Source organism: Eleutherodactylus coqui, chromosome 4 (genome assembly GCF_035609145.1).
Source record: "Eleutherodactylus coqui strain aEleCoq1 chromosome 4, aEleCoq1.hap1, whole genome shotgun sequence".
NCBI lineage: Eukaryota > Metazoa > Chordata > Amphibia > Anura > Eleutherodactylidae > Eleutherodactylus > Eleutherodactylus coqui.
The window spans coordinates 255,811,039-255,833,102 of NC_089840.1; the positions used below are offsets into that span (position 1 = coordinate 255,811,039).

General features: G+C 44.6%; 1 protein-coding gene across 1 annotated transcript in view; it reads left to right on the plus strand.

Moving 5' to 3' along the window:
• Positions 1–22,064, plus strand: part of FANK1 (fibronectin type III and ankyrin repeat domains 1) — a 108,059-nt gene that overhangs the window by 51,209 nt on the left and 34,786 nt on the right. The window contains exons 2-4 of the mRNA XM_066601139.1: positions 4,668–4,845; positions 13,205–13,329; positions 20,398–20,479. Coding sequence (XP_066457236.1) covers positions 4,668–4,845; positions 13,205–13,329; positions 20,398–20,479 — 385 coding nt within the window. The remainder of the gene's footprint in view (positions 1–4,667; positions 4,846–13,204; positions 13,330–20,397; positions 20,480–22,064) is intronic.

Here is a 22,064-nt window from a genome sequence, read left to right on the forward strand (position 1 = left end):
TGCGAAGAAGAATAGGTGCAGGTAATATAATACTCCCCTCCTCCGGCCCCAGTGCAGCGTCCGATAGGGAGACCCCAGACACCTGACATATGTGGGGTACTGGGAGGGTAGAGTGCTGGCGTGTCATGGTGGCACTTACCAGGCTCCTTCCCGGAGAGACACACGCAGCCAAGGCCAGAGTAGCACTGCAGTCCACCTCAGACACACCTAGGATAGAGAATACCCACGAAATAGGATAACAGGGGGTTAAATGTCACACGTGCTACCACCGTTCCTACTCACACTGATATGACCCTCGGCGGATAAGACATTCAGCCACAGACAGTGCTTAAGTACCATTGGTCTCTAGAAACGGTTAGTGCCCGGCATAAACTTTACTTAAAATGAAGAGTAGACCATACAAGGCAATTAAATTGTAGACTCACAGTGCAGGTAAATAAACAGAGTTCAACGATCAGTACCTTCAAATGGCTCTCCTAGACTTAGACGTATGTGTATAAACAGAGATTATTGACTTGTAGTACCTCCACCCAACCTTGGAGACGTGTGGGTGTGACAGACAAAGGGTGTACCTCTACGCGGTAATCCAGACTTCAGACGGACGCGTAGGAAAAAGACTAACTCAGATAGTATCTCTGCACTGGTCCTTGGAGGAGCAAAGTCAAACTTACTGGTGCTCTCCCTCTCTTTGGGGTTCACTCCATTAGCATCTAATCACGTACAGAACAGGAATCGCCCCTTCTCTTCCATACTTCAGCACACAGGGTGCTGAAGGTGCCCTTATGTGCCCGGACCTCTTGCACCATCACACTCCTGAAAACGCAGACCCTTTCCCGCTCTCAATCACTCCTATTTATATCCTCTCTCATACCACATGACATGACAAACGTCATACATTTACATGCAGGCTTTGGGTTTTATTAAAAGTTAACCTCTCAAGCGCCGCAGCTGCGCAAAAGCGTACTGGAAATGACAAGTCAGCTTTGCACAGTGCATCAACACAAGACAAAAATGTATGACATTTATGGAGGGGACCAGGATGAAGTACTGGGTCACTACACCAGGACAGAATTTTGCCCCAAAACCGGAGCTTTCACAGCAAGTGGGCAGGGTTTAGTGATGGGATGTGCGCCTTCCAAGGCCTGACCGATTTAATGTAACCTGCGCCAGAAATTGCGGCAAATTATAGGAGAAATGTACACCTGTTCACCGCAAATATAGATTTCAATTAATAGGACTTTCTAATGTTAAAATCGCATCGCACGAAAATGCAAGTTCATGCAATGTGATAAACAAGAAGGCTTCATAGGGAAACATGGGCTACAAAGCATAGCGAATCGTGGCTGTATAGAGCATGCAACTATTTTGTATTCCCGCAATGTAGCAGCCTACAAAACATCGCTCGTGTGGAAGAACCCATAGGAAAGCATGGGCTCTACATACATGGGATTTGTAGCCCGTGTGAAACCAGCTTTACTCAATGACTGGTGCAACCCCATGAGTCGCATATAGGCGTGCCACAGCGTGGCATACAGTGGCATATAGGCGTGGGCAGTAGCTCACAGTACACCATGAGTGGCATATAGGCGGAGGCAGTAGCCTTCCAGAGATCCACAGAAGTAAAGCAGAACCTCAGATGACTGTAATGTTCCTGGTCAAAGGCGACAAAGAAATTGTTATTCCACTGCTTAGAAAATAGACAATTCTTGTTTGACTGTAAAAGGTCTGCATTATTCCAAATGGGAACAGAGTCTGGTGCTATTCGCCTAATTAAAAGTGTACGGACACATTTCACCCCAACGGGTAACACCCACTTGTCAATTTTCTGCCTTGAAACTGCAGGATCAAACCAAAATGATGTTAATCATCAGCTTGTTACTGTGAAACTATCCAAAAAAGAATTCCAATAATACTGTACCGTTAACACCAATGGAGGAATGTTTAATTCAGTGATACCTTGGGTTAAGAGTGCCTCAGCTTACAAGCTTTTTGACTTGAGAGCAGGCTCTCTCCCGAATTTTTGCTTTGACTTAAGAGCAAAAACTTGGGTTAGGAGCCTTGCTCTCCATGGAGCCACCACTGCTGCCGGTGGCCCCATTGAAAGCAATGGGCTGCCGGCAACCCCTCCAGAGATTTTCGGGGAAAAGCTTTAAATATAAGCCCTTACCTGAAAATCTTCCCTAGCTGTAGTAAAAAATATATACTCACCTGTCCACCACTGCCGGGGCTCCGGCGTGTCCAGCCGCCGCTTGTTCTCCCTGCGGGAGTGCCAGGGGTCCTATCGCTTTCAGTGGGGCAACGCCATGCCCATTGAAATCAGTGGGAGAGCTTTGCAATCCGGAACGGATTAATGGCTTTTCTATTCATTTCAGTGGGGAAAATTGATTTGATTCATGAGTGTTTTGGGTTAAGAGCTCCGTCACGGAACAAATTAAACTCTTAACCCATGGCACCACTGTTATTGTACTCAGAAAAGTGCAGATAACCTTAAAAACTTGTCCACTGCAACTATCTACATGCCCTGCAACAGCCTGACATTAAGGGGGTTCAATCACGTAGGGGATAAATGTCTGATCACTGGAACCCCCAGTGATCCTGAAAATGGCTCACCCGAATGCCCAAGGTCGGTAGAGCGTCATTGTGCATGGTCAACCACCACTCAATTTACTTCTATGGGATGGAGGAAGGTTTCTGAGCATATCGATCTCTGCCTGTTCCATAAAACTGAGTAGAGCGGCAGTCAAGCATAAGCACTGCTGCTCTATTCACATGGTGCAGGCAAGAGCATCGTTCCCAGGGACGCTAAGCATCCCAGCAGTTGGACACTTAACAGTCGGACATTAATCCCCTGGATGAATGCTTATGATAGTAAAACCCCTTTAAATATGTATACAGTAGGGGTGACCCTACAAAGCTTTACAGAAGTGTAGGATAAAGGGATTTTCTAGGACTTTACTATTGATGACCTATCCTCAGGATAGGTCCTCAATAGTTGATCAGCTTTTTGCTGGGCCCACTGTTAGTGAGGTGAGAGCCGGAAGTAGGGAGCTCTGTCCATATTGCAGTGGTCAGTGTTGGTCCTGCAGGCACAGCTCCCACTGAAGTCATTGCAATACTAACCCAGGCCTTTACAATGTTGACCGCTCCCAGATCTGTTCCTACTGATAGCGGGCCTGGCAAACAGCTGATTTGTGGGAATCCCAAATGACGCCAATCAACAATGACCTATCCTGAAAGTAGGTCATCAATAGTAAAGTCCCGGAAAATCCCTTTAACATTAACTAATAAGCCAAACTCTCTAAGGCCAGTCTCACACAGACTTTTTCTTACAGGGGGCGTTTCAAACGCTCGCTAAAAACGCTGTACCGAGCCTTCATTGATTTCAATGGGGCTTTTTAGACTACCGTTTTAGGCCTCATGTCCACGGGGAAAATCACGCCTACTACGGATTCTGCATGGAGAATCCGTAGCGGGTCCCTCCTGCCCCGCGGACATGAGGGCTGAAAATAAGAATAAACGTACCCGCAGCGGACCGTGCAGATCTTCTCTTCTTCGCGGCCGGATCTTCTTTCTTCAGCCGGCGGATGTGCTCGGCACGTCGGCGGCGTGCCGCGCGCATGCGCCGGGCACATCCACCGGGCCGAAGAAAGAAGATCCGGCCGCGAAGAAGGGAAGATCTGCACGGTCCGCTGCGGGTAAGTTTATTCTTATTTTAGGTCTCCCGCAGATCTGGACGGCTTCCATAGGCTTCAATAGAAGCCCGCGGGAGACCCGCACCTAAATGGAGCATGTCCATTTTTTTATCATGCTCCATATTTTTTTTTTATTCACTTTTATTGACCATCCGCGGGTATTTATCTACCCGCGGGTGGTCAATGCATCCCTATAGGGTGCGGATCCGCGTGCGGGTGAAGAGTGAAAATCCGCTGCGGATTTTAATTCTTCTTTTCCCCGTGGACATGAGGCCTTAGAGCGGCATTTCTAACGTGTGCTAACTTGACCGCTGTATGTTCCATTTTAGTGCGTTGCAGCGCTTTTTAACCCACCACATCACCCAATGATGGGGTGCATTAAAACCGTCTGTGTGACAGTGGCCGTAGTGCCCAAGACAGGCGGTTCAAAATGCCCCCATACACACAGTTCCTGATCCCTGAAGTTCAGATAGATAATATAATTGGGTTTTTCTACATTGAGATCATCTATGTTGTTGACTTGACCTTCTTACTTCTTTGAATATTCTATTTCTTCATGGAGAGTGGTGGATAGAACTTTGTCTAGATTTATTCTCATTAAGTGGGACGAGGCAGACAATTCTGGCCGGTATGTGAGGCTCCGCGCTCTTACTGCGTCTCCTTACATTTTGTATTCCTCTGATGCAGTTGGGTTGATTCACTGCTCCAGTACAACTTCATGATCTCTAATGTAATTAGCTGTCAAAGTCTTATGAATGCTAATTTATGCTCCCGAGCTCAACCTATATAAATCAATATACACTTTTTAATTATTTCAGACAAATGCAAGACCCGGCATTATGTAAGGATATCCAAACTAATTACTGAACATTAACAATTCCCATTTCTCTTGTCTATATCTGACAATTCCATGTACGTTCTATTACTCCATTTTAATTCTGCGTAACTCAGGAAAATTAAAATGTTTCTTTCCAGGAGAAGTTGGTATTAAGCGCCCCGATCCGCCGGTGGTGGGAAAGGTAAATCACCACAGCATTGAGTTGTATTGGGACATCAATAATGTCTACAAGCGCATCGGACCTTCTAACAAATGGTTCAGGTTCTCCATTGAGGAAGAAGATGTTAAAACTCACATGTATGGCACCGTTTATTCGTAAGTATATATTGTCTGTGCTCCGTATAAGATTAGCGTTTTGCAAGTTGTAATTCTTGCCCGATAATTTAATGTCTCCACATTACGCAGATAATGTATTGGTTCTGAAAGCCATGATTTAACATGGCTTCCTGTCCCAGAAAACACACATAAGGACACACACCAATGCAATAAGAAGTTTTGCCAGTAGATAACAGGAACAGAATAGGAATAATTATGTGATCATGACAGTCAGATAAAGGAGCAGATGGTTAGTGGAAACAGAAATCGCAACCTGACAATACCTAACCCTAAGATTAGCTCTCCCTGAGTCTTTCCCTAATCGATCCATGACACTGGCCCTAACAGCAGATACCACTGTCCCTGAGTAACTCTTTGGTATCCCAAATGGCAATCCTAACTGAAACACTATCCTTGAGAAACAATCAGTAAAATAGTGATAGCCCAATGGAGCGACATATAGATATGGAAATTACAGATACCGGTATATTATTGATTCCACGCCAGTGCCAGAGAAATTTTGAATAGAGGTAGATATAATGTCAATCTGCTTAAAGTCCAGCTACAACATGGTAACAGAGCCTCCACTTCTACAAAACAGACTACGGTACAGTAAAATTAATCACTGTGATGTAATTACTACATCTAGATAGGTCTGTGTTGGATTTACGTATATGCATTACATCAAGGCAGCTTACTTTAGGAAGTCCTATGGATGCCTTGTATTCCATGGTGGAGTGAAGCACAGGCACTTCCAGTTTATTGGTAGGTATAGCACCTGGCAGAAGGAGTGGACATGTTAGCTAGCAAGATATAATACTGTAAATGTAAGTAATTTTATTTGTTTTAAATGTTCTGTACTCTTGAAGAAGAAGACCTACGGTATGCCTTACTGTCCCTGAAACACATTAAACTGGCATAGATTAAAAAGTGTAAACGTTTCCTGGCTGATGATCCTTTCTATCTAAAGGCTTGAACTGGTGTTTTTGCATGCAGCAAAATGCATAATGTAGCTGCAAGGGACTGAAGGGGCCAGGGACGAAAGAGTTAAGTGGGAGCAAGCATAGTGGGGAATGGGTGGAGTTAGGAGAGGAAGTGGGAGGAGAGTCAGAAGAGAGCAAGCGGGAAGAGAGGACTACAGCAAAGGAGCACCACGTGGAAGAAGAACGATTTGGAAGACGTTTTTTATGAATTTCACTGGATCTCTGTAGTACTTAGCCCCTGCCTACATATGTTTTTTCCGTAACTTGAAAAACAATAGGAGGGCACTAGGACTTGGACAGGTAAGCCAACCAAAGCAATCCTGAATTATGAAACAAGATTAGACAGATACAAACTGGGGGAAGGAACTAACAAAAAAACATAAGGCTAGGACTAAACATAACCATAGGAACATGACTATACTGACAAGAACAAGATACTAGAACTAAACAAGGAATCCAGGATTTTAATGCACATAACACTATAACCAGCAATACACTGCAGAAGCCAGGCCTATTTAAAGAGAGGCTAACTAATGAGACTAGGCTGTTCAATGTAGTCGACTTGACCACCTCTAATGGAACAGCTGTGGGATAGATATTTAACTCAAACCTAACAACCAACCAGTGGAAAGGAAATGACTATGCAGCAGGAGAACTCCTGCTGATCGTAACAATCTTCTCATGTCAGGCCAATCTGACTTCCAGCAGGAAAAGGCTTACATTTCACTGTAGTTTATCTGTATTTAATTCCCACAGCATGTACTAAAGGTGGGACATATAGGAAGCTTTGCTAGCAGATCGTTCTAACTTTTCTGGTGATGTAAAAGAAAATGTATTCTCTTTTTGTACTCTTTGTGTATTTTCTTTGCTACAATTGGCTTTTTGTCATACAGTAGTTACCTAAAATTACGCCAAATTGTTTTGCAGCTTTTCTGACTCATCCCACAAATATCACATTCAGCAGATTACAAATGACAGGCGTATGGAAGATGAGCTTGCATTTTATGAGTATGTCTTTTCTTCGCCTGTCATTCGATTTATTGTAGGCGCCTGATACAGACAAATATTGACCTAGAGCTGGTTTGACCAAAGTGAATACTAAATCTAGGATAGAAGATGTGTGGACTTGTGATTTTTGAAATCTGGAGGCTGTATCTCGAGAGAGGACTAATTATAAAACTGGAGAGAGAGCCAAGGAGCAGGAGAAATAGGCAGTTTTTTCGAAAACCGTGATAACGTACGTTACTCACAACTTATAGGTATTGTCTGAAGATTCCTCAGTGCCTCCACTCCACATCAACCAATCACAATACCTTTATCACCCTATTACATTGCCCCTATCACTCCCCCGTCATAATGCTTCCATTGGGCTGAAGCCGGAATAATTCGGTACATAATAGGCTTCTGATAAGTATTGTCTCCACCTGTCTTTGATAATCACGAGGATAATATACACAGCGATGTCACAGCATAGAGGTAATATAGAGAGTGAAATCAGAGTCGTGGTATAATGTGCACGGTGATGTTATAGTACAAGGATAATGTATACAGTGATGTCACAGCATAATATAATGCACAGCGTGATGTCACAATGTTATAAGGTGCAGAATGAGGTTGTAGTACAAAGATAACGTATACAGTGATGTCACAGCATTGTGATAATATACATAGTTGACGTCACAGTAGTGGTATTAGGTGAACAATGATCTAGTACAGGAATGAAGCATACAGTGACATCACGGTACAAGGATAATGCATACAGTGATGTCACAGTAGTTGTATAAGGTGCACAATGATGATCTATCTATTATTTGACATCACTCAGTGCATTGTCCCTAAACTGTAATTCACAGTGGTGTCACAGTAAAGCGATAATTTACAATTAAAGTTACATTAACTACGCAAATAGTCATTTTGTGAATAATGTACACAACAATGTTGCAGCATAGTACATTATCCCTTCACCGTGACATCACTATGGGAAGTTACAGTACAGAGATAATACACAATGACACCACAGTTCGAGAGTAATGCACACAGTGATATCACTGGCCAATTCACGTAGATGTCACAGTACAGGGATTATGCACACAGTGATGTCACAGTACAGGGATTATGCACACAGTGATGTCACAGTACAGGGATTATGCACACAGTGATGTCACAGTACAGGGATTATGCACACAGTGATGTCACAGTGATGAAGCAATAGAGGGATAAGGCGCACAAGAAAGCAAAAAGTAACCACAGGGCACCATAGCAAAACTTGGAAAGAAGCCTAATTCAATTTCGACACGACCTGCATCATACCTGTCTGCAGATATCCCCCATACATTATTAGGTCTATAGCAGCTGATGTGCCTGATACCGTGGTAATTAAAGGGGTTTTGTCATAAAAAAAAATATATCAAAACTTACCTATCCCTTCCCTGTCAGTCTCCTTATCACATTTTCTCCTGGTTGAGCTTCTCCAGTGCCCCAGGTCAGCTCACTGCAGGCTGGGCCCAGCTTGTTATGAGGGCTGCTTATCACAAATTCCTTCCTGCTGGGTCAGTGAAGGTCACATCCCTGTGCTGTAGCTTCACTACCTAGGAAGGAATTGTAATCTATTTCAGAGACAGCTCGCATGAGCAATCTCTGAAGAAGATAGGCAGTCCTCCTGCTGGCCTGTGAGCTGTGACATAACGTACATTGGAAGACTGCCAACCAATTGTACGTAACCTCGCAGGAAAGAGAAGAATCAGGCAGCTGAAGGTGAAGTGACCCCCTGGACTGCAGGGGACAGGAGAAGATAAGGGAGGTGAAGATCTGGTAAGTAGAATGATGGGGGAGGAATAGATAAGTATAGCATTTTTCTTTTTTTGTGACAGAACCCCTTTAAGCTCATGATTGTCAATGAGGCACCTCCAGGAGCCATCGGTATGCCGCGAAAACCTGCCAGAATTGTGCATATGTGAAATCAAGAGAACATGACATCACTTTACAGTTGCACGTGTTCAGCAGTGCATAGGAGCAGCACGTTTTATCATTATGGCGGCTGACATCCGCCTATTAAAATGTTGATTATATAGCAGAAAAGACTCAGCAGTGGAAGACCGAGCTCATTTAATATTTAATAAACCATAGGACCCATGACTGTTTTATTGTGAAGTCCTATAGATCCTTTCCGGCAGATCAGCACTAATGTAAGGTATTGAATGTAACAGTAGCACAGTCCATTCCACGCTAGATTACTATATTGTTTCACCATTACACCACATTATTAGGGGATTTGCTGTGGCAATTAGCTGGTCTGGCTGCCAACAGCCCTAGCTATTAACTGATTTTGCCAGGCAAAGCTGGACAGCTGTAACATCGTTGGATGGACACTAGTGGTAGACTTTGATTTCATCTATAGTAATCGCCTTTTCTGGGTACTGACCTGTCTCCCAGTACTCCGATACCCCCAGGACTAACAGTACAGCCAAATGAAGTAATAGCCAGACTATTCCAAGAACAATAATAGATATAAAACATGTATCAGCACAATAGAAAACATGTGCATCCAAGAACTCGCCATTAGATGATAGGCACAGAAGGTGATCTAACCAGATGATGAGGGTGAAAATGTTGATAATGAAACTGACAGTGGAGACTGGAGCATATGGTATGGAACAGAAATAACAATCAGAGAAATCCTATTCCTAATCCTGGCTTTCCCTTTGTCTTTTCATAATTTCTCTCTAACACTGACCCCAACACCAGGCACCACTGTCCCTAAGTAGCCTTCAGTTAACCATACAGGCAGCCCCATGTGGGTTTGAAATACTGTTCCTGCGAACAAGAGGACACCAGGACCCAGGAAAGAAGCCAAGCAAGTAAGCTGAATAGTGAACCAAGGCTAGGCGTATGTAAACTGGGAATGAGCAGACAAAACCAGAGTTCGGGAAACAAGCCTGGATTAGACAACCATAGGAACAAGATTGCATTTATAGAATCAACTAGGCTACAACAAGTTACTAGACTGTAAAAAATAAATGCTGAATTTAATGCACACTATTACTGTTATCACCAGCAACCACACTGCAGAAGGCAGAGATACTTAAAGCCTACTTGAGTTTTCAACAAGTTTTGTAAAATACAGTAGGGTCTCTGTACACATTTTTCTGCTCTCCTGCTGTTTGCAATCCACTTTCAGGGAAGGGGCATGCAGCAAGTATAGCATTCTGCAAGTAGTTTCCCTCTCCTGAATTCCTTGCCGTTACTTCCCATGCTGCATTGCACTGTCTCTGGTCCAATCAGCGTGGAGACAGTATCTGCATTACCGCCCCTCTGCTTTCTCAGGATGATCAGGCAGTTAGAGACATTCTGGCCAAATGGTAAGTAAACCCACTATAATGTGTGTGTGTAATGTGTGCACACATGGGCATGCACATAGAAACTGTAACAGAAGGAGAGACCAAGACTGTGGAGATCCTTATCACAGTGTCTGCAAATCTGTCAGCCTGCAGCATGTGAGTGCAGAAGAGCTGCCTCTGAAGATAACCCCTCCTTTGTTGCTATGGAAATGCCCCTGTGTCATTGTTACTACAGAAGCTTTGAACCTAATGACAGACAGTGGATTGCAGAGAAACTGGAAGGAAGACCCCTAGTGGCAGCCAATTTAAATGTGATTTACAGTGGTAAAGCAACATTTTTAATGCAAGCAAAATTACAGAAGTGAGGAGACTAACACAAGCTAGTAGATCAGCATTAGTTGTCTGAAATGTTTCGTGCCCTTCTATAGGTTAGCCAATGAGAACTTCTCTGTAAACTAAGTTAGCTGAGCAATAGGGTTAGCGCAATTATTGGAATAGATACATGGTAACTGCCCCAACAACAGGTTAGAACAGTGGTTGATGAACCGGCAACATTCTTCCTGGTCTTAACAGACAGAAATTTTTGGAAAAGGAGTATAACGTGGCAGCCATTAGGATGAATGTACATCCATATCATACATAGAAACTGAACGTTTGTACCAGGACTCACGAAACTTTAGCTACTATGTTTCCCTGAAAATAAGACACTGTCTGATATAATTTTTTTTACCCAAAAGAGACCCAGTGTCTTATTTCCAGGCGTGTCTTATACTTACATAGCCGGCGGCATCCCGGTGCCTCGTGCTGGTCTCCAGTGTTGCGGCAGGCTGCCATGTCCTCCGTGCTGACAACATTCTCTTCCTGGTAACTAATGGGGCTTTGAATACCATGCCTCCAGCAAACGAGTGCTGTAATTGGATCACAAGCGCCACTGGCTCAGCCAATCACAGCCATTCAGTAATGTTATTCACTGAATGGCTGTGAATGATCGAGCGCCGGCTCTGATTGGCTGAGCCAGTGGCGCTCGTGATCCAATCCCAGCACTCACTTGCTGGAGGCGGTGTATTCAAAGCCTCGTTACCAGGAAGAAAATGCTTTCAGCATGGAGGATGCAGCATCCTGCCGCAACGTCGGAGACCGGCGCGAGGGACCAGGATGCCGCCGGCTGGGTGAATATTGCTTTCTTTTTTTTTAAATCCAGTGTAGCTAAGGCTTATTTTTTGGGGCAGGCTTATATTTCAAGCCCCCCCCTCCAAAAAAGCAGGGTAGGGCTTATTTTCGGGGTAGGTCTTATTTTCGCGGGAGCACGGTATAAGCATAACTGAGAAGTCTCCTACAAGTGAAGTAAGAAAGTATTATATTGTCAGCTGCCAGTGGGGGAAGGAGACTGATTTCATTCAGAACCAATACTAGCAGCACCAGAGGGTAAACATGGAAGCAAAAAAGCAAAAAGGTGTTTTTACGCTAGAAAGCTTGCAGATTACTTTACAACAGGTATTAACAGCCTTTCAGAACTTTTTACATGACAATGGCTAACTAGGGCATAAGCCACAATAGGCGATTCTTTGACTGCACTGCAATAACCAAGGTCCAAGTACTGAATAAAAGTCACTGTCAAATATTCTACACCTTCTTTCACACGATCTTTCCTTTTTTTTTTTTTTTTTGCTAGCACCATACAGCTGGCCATACACGGTGATTGCTACAGCCTGATACAATATTGATACATATATCCTGAGGAGAGATACGCATGTAACATAGACAGCCAGCAGTAAACTGTTGTGTGCCGTCATCATATTTCCAGCATATTCCACTATCTATGTGAACTTCAAATGACCCTCCTGGAAACAAGGTCCTGCGATGGCGTTCCTCTTGGATTCGCCGCGTTAACTCTGCCGATGTAGATAAAACCCTGCATTAGTACGGCGTGTGATTGTTCCCTACTATTATTTGAATATAGATTATTGTTCTGCTTGGTTCACCACCATAGCTTTGCCATATTTAATGAGACGACACGAAAAAATTTCCAGCCTGTTACTGTGTATGGAGAATGCACAGTGACCACTAGGTGGCACAATGACATTGTTCATACTCTGCTGGTATTATGTCTCCGGAGACTGCTTGATTTATACATCCAGGTTTTAATACTCGATGGGGGGAAAAAAACGCTTGGACTATTGTTGGAAGATGATTTCTGATTAAAGATGATGAAGCTGCAAACAAGGCTGTTGATTTTTTTAAATTTTTTTTGCGACCGTCATGCTTGTGCATGTTTAATTTTTTTCATGTAGGCTACAAACTAGTTTAGGTCCCCTGGTGCAAGCACCATGTCATGACCCGCTCCTAGGGTGGTGATACATCTTAGCAGACCTTCCCCAGTCATCATTACCCTCCCCCCCCCCCCCCCCCCCAGACCCAGCATGCTGGGTACTCATTTTACCGATCTCAGAAGGATGGCAGGGTAAGTCAACCTTGAGTCGGCTACCTGAACCATGTGGGGATTGAAACCGCAACCTTCAGGTCGTGAGTGAGAGCTTAGGACTGCATTTTGCTGCCTTAGCACTCTGCGCCTACGCCGCATTTGCAAACTAATAGTTATGTGAATATTAGTCGCATAAAATAGTGATCTGCGTGCATTTTAAACAGTGTGATTAGAGATGAGCGAACGTACTCGTTTAGGGCGATTTCGCACTCGAGCACCGCTTTTTTTCGAGTAACTGACTACTCGGGCGAAAAGATTCGGGGGGCGCCGGAGGTGAGACGGGGGGTTGCAGAGGGGAGTGGGGGGGGGGGGGGGGGGGGGGAGAGCTTCCCCCTGTTCCCCACTGCTACCTCCCACTCCAACACGCCGCCCCCCGAATCTTTTCGCCCGAGTAGTCAGTTACTCGAAAAAAGCGGTGCTCGAGTGCGAAATCTCCCTAAACGAGTACGTTCGCTCATCTCTAAGTGGGATGATTCGCTTTTAGGTTGACCTTTTTTTTTCCCTTGCATTATGTAATTATTTCACTCTTTTCTAACTTACGCTTTTCTCCTCTGCAGCGGATACTCCATGAAACATGTTGTGGAAGGTTTGGATTCCAGCACCAGCTACAGGTTCAGGCTAAAAGTCACAGGACATAATGGAGAGTATGCCTACAGTCCGGTGGTCACAGTGTCAACTACAAGTAAGTTTTTATATATGGCTTAGGGCTTCTTCATACCGGCGATTGTGATATCACTGTGAGAAAATCGCGGCAACATTTCAAGTTTTTGAGCACCAGAAATGCTTTTTCTTGTGAAAAATCGCACATTGTATCACTGCCGCCCGCAAAAGGCAATGAGTCTCTAATGTTAAAAATGCGTTGCGTCGTGTGAAAATCGCACGTTCGTGCAATGCAATAAAAAGGATCCTCCATAGGGAAACACGGGCTACCAAAAAAACCCCGCAAAACGCAGAAATATAGGACATGCTGCGATTTCTTTCTTTTTTTTAATTTATTATTTTTTTTATTTATTTTATGCCACATCGCAAATGGGAATGAAACCTTTGAAAATCATTGGTTTCATAATTCTGCGTTCCCACTTACTCTTGCGTTGCGCTAAAATCGCACAATTTTATCGCAAGTGTGAAAGCACCCTAATGCCATCTAACCGCAACCCAGAAGATGCTTAAAGGGAATCTTTGACACTGAACAAGCAGTTTGATCTGCAGGCATGATGTTATAGAGCAGGAGGAGCTGAGCAGGTTAATATATAGTTTTATGGGGAAACATTCATTATAACTTATTTTTTATTTTAATTCTTGCTCTTTCTGACCTTAGGGGTCCGGTGGGTGGTCTGGTCCGCCCACTGGACTCCCAAGCTCAAAGGGATGATGAATTTCAATGAACTGATTACAAGTTATACCTAATCTTGTCCCGTAAAACTATATATATTCATTTGCTCAGCTCCTTCTACTATATAACCTACTGCCAACAGATAGGATTGCATGTTTAGCATGACATTTAAAGGGATAGTGTCTCTTTAAGAATAAAAGGAGCTGGCTGGTCATAGCATTCTTGATAAAAAAAAAAAAAATAACTGAAAAAAAAAACTCAAGTTGAATATAGTGTGGCCTAAAGCAGCGATCATGTAGGCAGGCATTCCAATTGAAGGACCTTGTAGTCAGCCTGTCTCTACAGTTTTATATGTATGTAATATGTATATTATATACCCTGAATGCCACTTTGCTAGTGACCCCAGTCTTTTCCCGATTGGAGCTTCTTTGCATGAAAATTAGACACGTGACAAGTTTTTTGGGAATCAGTGTCACTGTGAATTCACATTAGAATTGGAAAATCCAACTATCTCAGAGACTTCCAAGAAGGCCTGGTCATCAATACTAACTAGCTGGCCCAGAATTTCACTGCCAACCTTGTGGGGGTTTCTCATGTAAGGATGTGGAGAGTATACCGAGAATGGCATGATCAAGAAAAAACATGCAGTAAAAGGGGATCCGGTGGATGGAATCAACTCGTTGGTGAAAGGGGTTAGAGGAGGATGTCAAGAATCATTCTAACAAACAGGCACTGCACAGTTGAGAGCAGTCAAATACAATGTCCGAATGCACAACTTGTCATTTCTTAGCATGGATGGGCTATAACGGCAGTCGACCTGCTCCAGCACCATTACTGTGTAAGAGAAACAGAAAGACGGCACTCCAGGGGGGCAAAAGAGTGCAGAAATTGTATCCCTGAGCAGTGTTGCACCGTGCTGATGGTAGGGTCAGGCACCTAAGGATCTTTAGCTATGTTACTACTAACTGGATAAACTGTCTACCTGGTTACCCCTTGACTTGAAATCATGCATGGAGGTCCACCGCTCGGGACCCACGTCCTTCAGCTGATAGTCTTGCTCGCTGTCCAGTGCAGCAGGCTGGATGTAATCATCAGCAGTCAGCACAGGAAGTGCTGGCGCTGCCTTCACTTCCGATGAACTCAATGGGCGAGCCACGCTGCTTCTCCACTTCCTGCTTCTTTCTTGGTCTGGACATTACATATCCACTGAAGGATGGGGGTCCTGAGCGGTGGATCTCCATCCATCAACTACCGATGACCTATCTAGGCCATCACAACTTGTTTTAGGCCGCCTGCACATGGCAAAGCGTGGCTATGGAATCATTGCGATTTTCCGCTCGCGGCGGGCAATTCGCTGAGTGCTGCGAATTGCCCCGATTCTCCGCATTCAGCCTATCTATTAGATAGGACAGACTGGTGGAGATTTAGCGGTGGCTCCTTCTCCCGGGTGGCGGCTCCCACGGCGGAGATCTGCACGGGACTTCTCAATGCCCGTGGACAGGGGGCCTTGAATAGCATGCTATGGGCAGTATTTGCTGTGGAATCCGGAGGCGGACGCCCACTTCGGATTCCTCAATGCAAATCCGCCCGTGTGCATTGGACCTTAGACATACATATGTTGCATAGATGTATGCAACTGTGTGTTTCTACGGTTAAAGTAGGTATATTAGAAACGCTTCAAATATCCTATTGGGACATTTTACGGTCAAACTGGGGACTTCCTATGAGCTATAGGAGGAAGGTGCTGCAAATAACCTATAGGCTTTATTTGGGGGCTGATTGCAGGGGTGACAACTGGAGGACATCCTGCGCCTCACTATAGATTGGAGGAGCTAGCAGAAAAAGAATGTTAGCGACACCAAACTGTCACCATAGAATTCTATATACTGTATATCTATATCTTGTTTGGTGGCAGCATTTTTTTCAATCTCTCTGACAAGGAAGAGACGTCTTAACTCGTGGCCACGTACCCATACCACCTTTTGGGAATCCCGTTAAATGGCTTTGATAAGTCCCGCCGTCCGCTGTCTTAATTGGTATCGTTCCATACTCTGCCTTGTAGGAGGAACTGACTTGCTAACGCTTTTATACTTTCCCAGGGGCAAGTCTCTTGTCTCTGAATGTAAATGTCTCCGTACATGTTATGTAAGCTAAAATAATCTTAAGCAAGCTGCTTGTGCCCCATGGTTAGATTGCACTGTGAGCAGTGAATAATAAATGACACATGACCCCATATCTGCAGGTTTATCAAATATTCTGCATTATCAGACTGTCAGAGATGCTTTCTAGGACTGTCCTCATTGGGTTATCTCTGCTTCTGAGAGATACTAGATATCTAACAGCTATGTTCTAGAAAAATGTCTGTAAAAAAAAGTGCAGTGCCCCCCCCCCCCCCTGTGAAGTGAAGATTTTGGGGAATTTTCATCTCCACTTTTCAAAAGCCATAATGTTTTTATTTTTCTGTCGATATGGTGATATGGTCGTATGAGGGCTTGTTTTTTGCGAGGCAAGCTGTAGTTTTTATTGGTAACGTTTAGAGGATAATTTATTGCAGAAAACTGACCCCTTGCATGGAGGCTCTAGTACCCTGTTGTACCGCCTCTAGCTTGGATACAATATGTGATACTGATGGGCATGGAGGTTCTAGTACCCTGTTGTATCGCCTGTAGCTTGGATACAAGATGTGATACAGGGGGGCATGGAGGCTCTAGTACCCTGTTGTACTGCCTCTAGCTTGGATACAAGATGTGATACGGACAGGCATGGAGGCTGTAGTACCCTGTTGTACCGCCTCTAGCTTGGATACAAGATGTGATACAGGGGGGCATGGAGGCTCTAGTACCCTGTTGTACTGCCTCTAGCTTGGATACAAGATGTGATACGGACAGGCATGGAGGCTCTAGTACCCTGTTGTACTGCCTCTAGCTTGGATACAGCATGAAGGTTCCAAATAGAATCCTGCGGCATCTCGCTCCATATTTGCTAGAACATGCAAATTCATTGGCTGTCAAAATTGGCATCCCGGATGGTCCCATACATGTTCTATTGGTGATAAATCTGGTGACCGGTCAGCCACAGAAGTCTGACAATGTTGTGGAGGCTTCTTGTGACCCCCTTGTGTGTGCGGCCGAGCATTATCCTGCTGGAAGCCGCCATGAGAGGAACACATGTGGCTGCAGGATGTCCAGAACATATCGCTGAGTTGTCATTGTCCCTCGTACCACTACTAGGGGTAACAGACTGTCGTATGCGATGGCCCCAGACCATCACACCAGCAGGGGGCAGTGTGCCGCTCCACAGAAAAGTGTGCATATTTAGTCGCAGGGATGTTCTGCGCCTACCCAAGAAGGGGCAATTAGAACATCTCATGCAATGAATAATACCGCATTTCTAGACATAACAGGAAAGTATGTACTCCAAACGGAACGGCGCATCAACAGAAATAATTGATTCGGGGACGGCCGGATCACGGGCATATTGGGAAAAACCATCAACGATTGAGACAGCAAGTGCATTGTGATTTTATGTTAATTGGCAAGTAGGGAAGACTGCAACCAGAGAACCCTTTTAAATCAAGGGTAACCCCATTTCTGGTTGTACATAGCAGGGATCGAATGCTCCAACTTGAAATTAGCTTTTTTATTGGTATGCATATAGGGTTGCATGCTCTGTAATATCTAGGTGTGTGTATGTGTATGTGCAAGGCCTCTTCTCTCCATATAGGGAGCCCAGTACTATGACTAAAGCATTATAGTTTGGGGCCCTGTTACAGATATATATCCCGTTTCCCTGAAAATAAGACCTAGCATGATTTTCCAGAATTTTTGAGGATGCAAAATGATTTTCAGGCTTTTTGAGGATGCTTGAAATATAAGCCCTACTTCAAAATTAAGCCCTGCTAACAACAGTTAATTTAAACAGTCAATTTAAATAGTGTCCAGGCAGCTATACATGTAAAAAAGTTAAACCTTTTTGAACAAAATTTAATATAAGACACTGTCTTATTTTTGGGGAAACACGGTCTATAGACCGTTTTCCTTTAAGTGAGCTGATGTATTATTTCCCCTGTAAGAAAGGTTGTTGAAGGTTTCCCTCTATGAGACTGTATCATGCAGCATATACCTGCGCTCCGGCTGATTCTAGTATTACCGTAGTAAAAGTCTCTTAGAAAGGGATTTAATCTCGCCGCTGCAGCATTCTAAGCAATCTGCTGCAGTTCCTGAAAAGGTATTGTGTGCTTGAGCTGCTGCATTCCGAAATCCCATCATGTCGGCTATCTAAATCCTCTCTCATTTTCATTTTATGCGCTTTTTCCACTTTTAAGCTACAAATCTGTTTGAAGGTAAGATAGCAGAATGTCTTTTTTAAAAGACAGATGATTTTTCCGAACCGCAGAAAGTATGTTTTACAGGACAGCGTCTATTGTGTCTGCAAATCCCGCGGCTAATATTCCATCTGAGCGCAATTCACCGTCTGTGGACAAAACGGAGCAGGCGGTTATTTATGACTCGTCCGGGTTTTTTCTTTGTTTATTGCGGTTTGCATAAAGTCTGATTCTTCTGACCTCCTGCATTAGTCCCGTTTGCACGATATCGCACTGGTCCGTGTGCGTTTTTTTTTCACGCACTATACTATTTTTGACCAATCACAGGCAGCACTCAGCTGTCATTCATTGAAAGGCTGAGCGCTGCCTATGATTGGATGAGCACTCAGCCAATCAGACACAGCCCTTTCAGCAGGCGGGATTTTAAATCCCCGCCTGCTGAAAGAACTTCATTACAGTGACGGGACCCAAGCAGCTAGACGCACCTGGCAGTGGCGGAGAAGTGAGTATTTATTTATTTTTTACTACAACTAGGATTGATTTTGAGGGAAGGGCTTATATTTAAAGCCCTTCCCCAAAAAATCACAGCGGGGTGCCAGTATCTTATTGCTTTCAATGGGGCCACCAGCAGAGGTGGCCCCATTGAAATTAATCGGAGAGCTTCATGATCCTCTGCCACAGCTGTCACAGTGTTCAATGATGAGGGACTCCCCGCAGGGAATATCCTTTACAGGTACACACGTTTGCACGCCTGTAAACCACGAACATGTGAACGCACCATAGGGAACCGATGGTTCTAATAGACGTGTGGTTATGTGCGCACATATGTAAGCACATAAACACGCCCTTCTAAATGCACCCTAAGGCTGTATTCAAATGGGCGATTGCGATATGTAAGAAACGGTCCGATATTTTTTTTACATTTTCCTTGTAATTTTCTTGAAATTTTTCAGCGTTTTCGCAATTTTTCTGTGCGATTTCCGTCTGTCTTGCATCCATTTTTTTATGCACGTAACCCCCCCCCCCCCCCCAAAAAAAAAAAGACACATAAATGTATAGGCTCTGTACTCCCTGGCTGTGTTGACACAACAATTGGATATACTGAGTTTTTTTCCGTTTTTTTACTCTGACATGCTGGTATGAATATTCCCCTTCAAATCACCGTATTCTATTTGTGTGATTTCAAGATCGCTATTGTGAATAAGCCCTAATGAATATTTTACATAGGTGGAAATGCTTTATCTACAAGTAGTCTCTAAAGTTCTAATATTAAGGCCGACTCTCCACTCCTAGGATGACCAGGGGGGGGGGGGGGGGGGGGGGATGTGGTGTGTTATATGACCTGGTGCTCTTCCCATACTGTTGCCAATTTAGTGGCTCTTGGGGCCCCGCTCCGGTGATCCAAGATGGCTGTAGCGCTTCTTAGGCCACCTGATGTACTCTGTAGGCTGACTCTACATACTGTATATGAGTTGTGCACTAGTAGTTGTTTTATGCCTGAGCCAAACACAATGGAGAACATTTTTGTGCATCGGTCCACTGAATTAGGTAGAATGCTGCATCTCTATGTCTGGGGGAAACATCTGGTATCACAACTGATGCGCGGAGGCCCGAAATTATCCCGTAGAAGGTTTTTTTTTCAATTTTTTTTTTTAAACTCCAACAACCACTTCCATGGGATAAGCGCAGTTTTGGAGCGGTTTCGCCATTGGCATCCCGCTGCAGCTTTCTCTCCCCATAGAGAGGAGAAAGGCCGCTGCAGAAACAAGAAAAGAATTGACATGCTACGGAATTGAAATCCGCGCCGCATATCAGTTTTAGTGGGGGTTGGCCGCAACGGGATCGGCCGCAGCATGTGGATGAGATTTTTGCAAAATCTCGTCCACTTTGCTGGCTAATCCTGGGATTAGGAGCCGCTGGTGGAATTGCCGTGCAGATTTTCCGCGCAAAACTTCTGCTTCAATTCTGCCCCGCGTGAACCAAGCCTTAGAGTTTCTACCTAATTGTTATGTACTTGATAGTTGTCATAACATGATTGTTGATTATGTCTTTGGTAAAGTCACAGAAACATTCCATCTCCCCTTCTTCTTTAGGAGAGCCCATGACCGGAGAACACCTTCATCGAGCTGTAAATATGAATGATGAAGACGCAGTCCTGAAAATACTTCAAAGTGGGTCAGTAATTCTGCAGTATCTTATCTAAAGTTAAGAACAGTACTTGTTTTCTTGGGTCGCCGTGCAAATCTGACGTTTGCTGGGAGGGATATTACCAGAACTGTGCACAAGTGTCAAGAGGTTAAAGGTTTCCTTCAATTCAGCTCCAGGATGGGTGGAGACTAGCGGCTATTGGGGCATAATGGATGCAGTGGAGAGGGTGTGATTACACCAGGGCCCTCCAGCTTAAGGGAGCCCATAAGGTCTCTCTTCTCCATATGAAGAGACCTGTAGTATAAATTAAGCATTATAGTTGGGAGAGGGGGTGTATTACAAATTTTGCATCGGGCCCAACAGCTACAAATTACATCTCTGTCTTGAAAAGTTAAAGAGAAGATCATGCTCCCCTATATCTGTCTCTCTGACACGCAAGCAGCAGCAGGAAGGACATTGTACAGTCATTGTGAACAGTGCAGCTGTGAATCCAACACTGAAGCGAGTTAAAACACTTACTAGAAGCTACAGCTGTCTTTGCAAGTCTCTTCTTCTCACAACTGCTCCATCCTCCATGTAATACATGGTTGCAACACATCAGAGTGGATGATGCTCTTTGCACGTGTTCTTCGCTTTTGGTAATCAAGGGTGTGGTGTCCATATGCCTTTTAAGCCATCGGAGTTATATCTGATAGTGGCTGCTATGGCCGACACCCACGGTGCAGCCATCTTGGTTTGCCTGTATAGATAAGGAAAATTTAGAAAAACTTTGGACATGTGGCATGACCTCCTAGTGCACATGTGTCAAACACAAGGCCAGCGGGCCGAATGCGGCCCGCTGTCTGATGTTATGTGGCCCGCGGCGTTCCGACGCCGCTCGCCACTCTAGCGATTACCAGCTGGGGTGCCGCAGCTCCCCGCTGGTAATCACGCCTGAGCGCTGATCCTGGTGCGCACACTGATGTTAGTGTGCAGCCGTAGATCCTCCTCCCCTGAGTCCCCTGCTCTTCAGTTCCGCAGGAGAGGACTCAGGGAGGAAACGTGCGGGCCTACACACTGACGTCAGTGTGCCCCCGGGCTCAGTGTGAGCAGAGGGAGAGCGGCGCTAACAGCAAGGATGAGGTAAGTATATGGGTTGGGGGGGAACTATTACTACTGAGGGGGGGCTTATTACTACTGAGGGGAGCTTATTACTACTGAGGGGGGGGGGTTATGACTACTGAGGGGAGGTTTATTACTACTGAGGGGGGGTTTATTACTACTGTGGGGGGGGTTATTACTACTGAGGGGGGTTTACTATTTCTGGGGGGGGTAATATTTCTGAAGGGGGGGTATTTCTGAGGGGGGGGGTTAATATTATTACTGAGGGATGTTAATGTTGCTATGGGGGTTAATCTTACTGGGAGGGTTAATATTACTGAGGGAGGTTAATATTACTATGGGGGGGTTAATATTGCTGAGGGGGATAATATTATTGTTGAGGGGGATATTACTGTGGGGTTATTACTGCTGAGGGGGTTAATATTATTACTGTGGGGGGTCGCTATTACTACTGGGTCCACTGTGGGGTACCCTTTTTCAATTAGGGCCACTGTCGAGGTCGCTATTACTA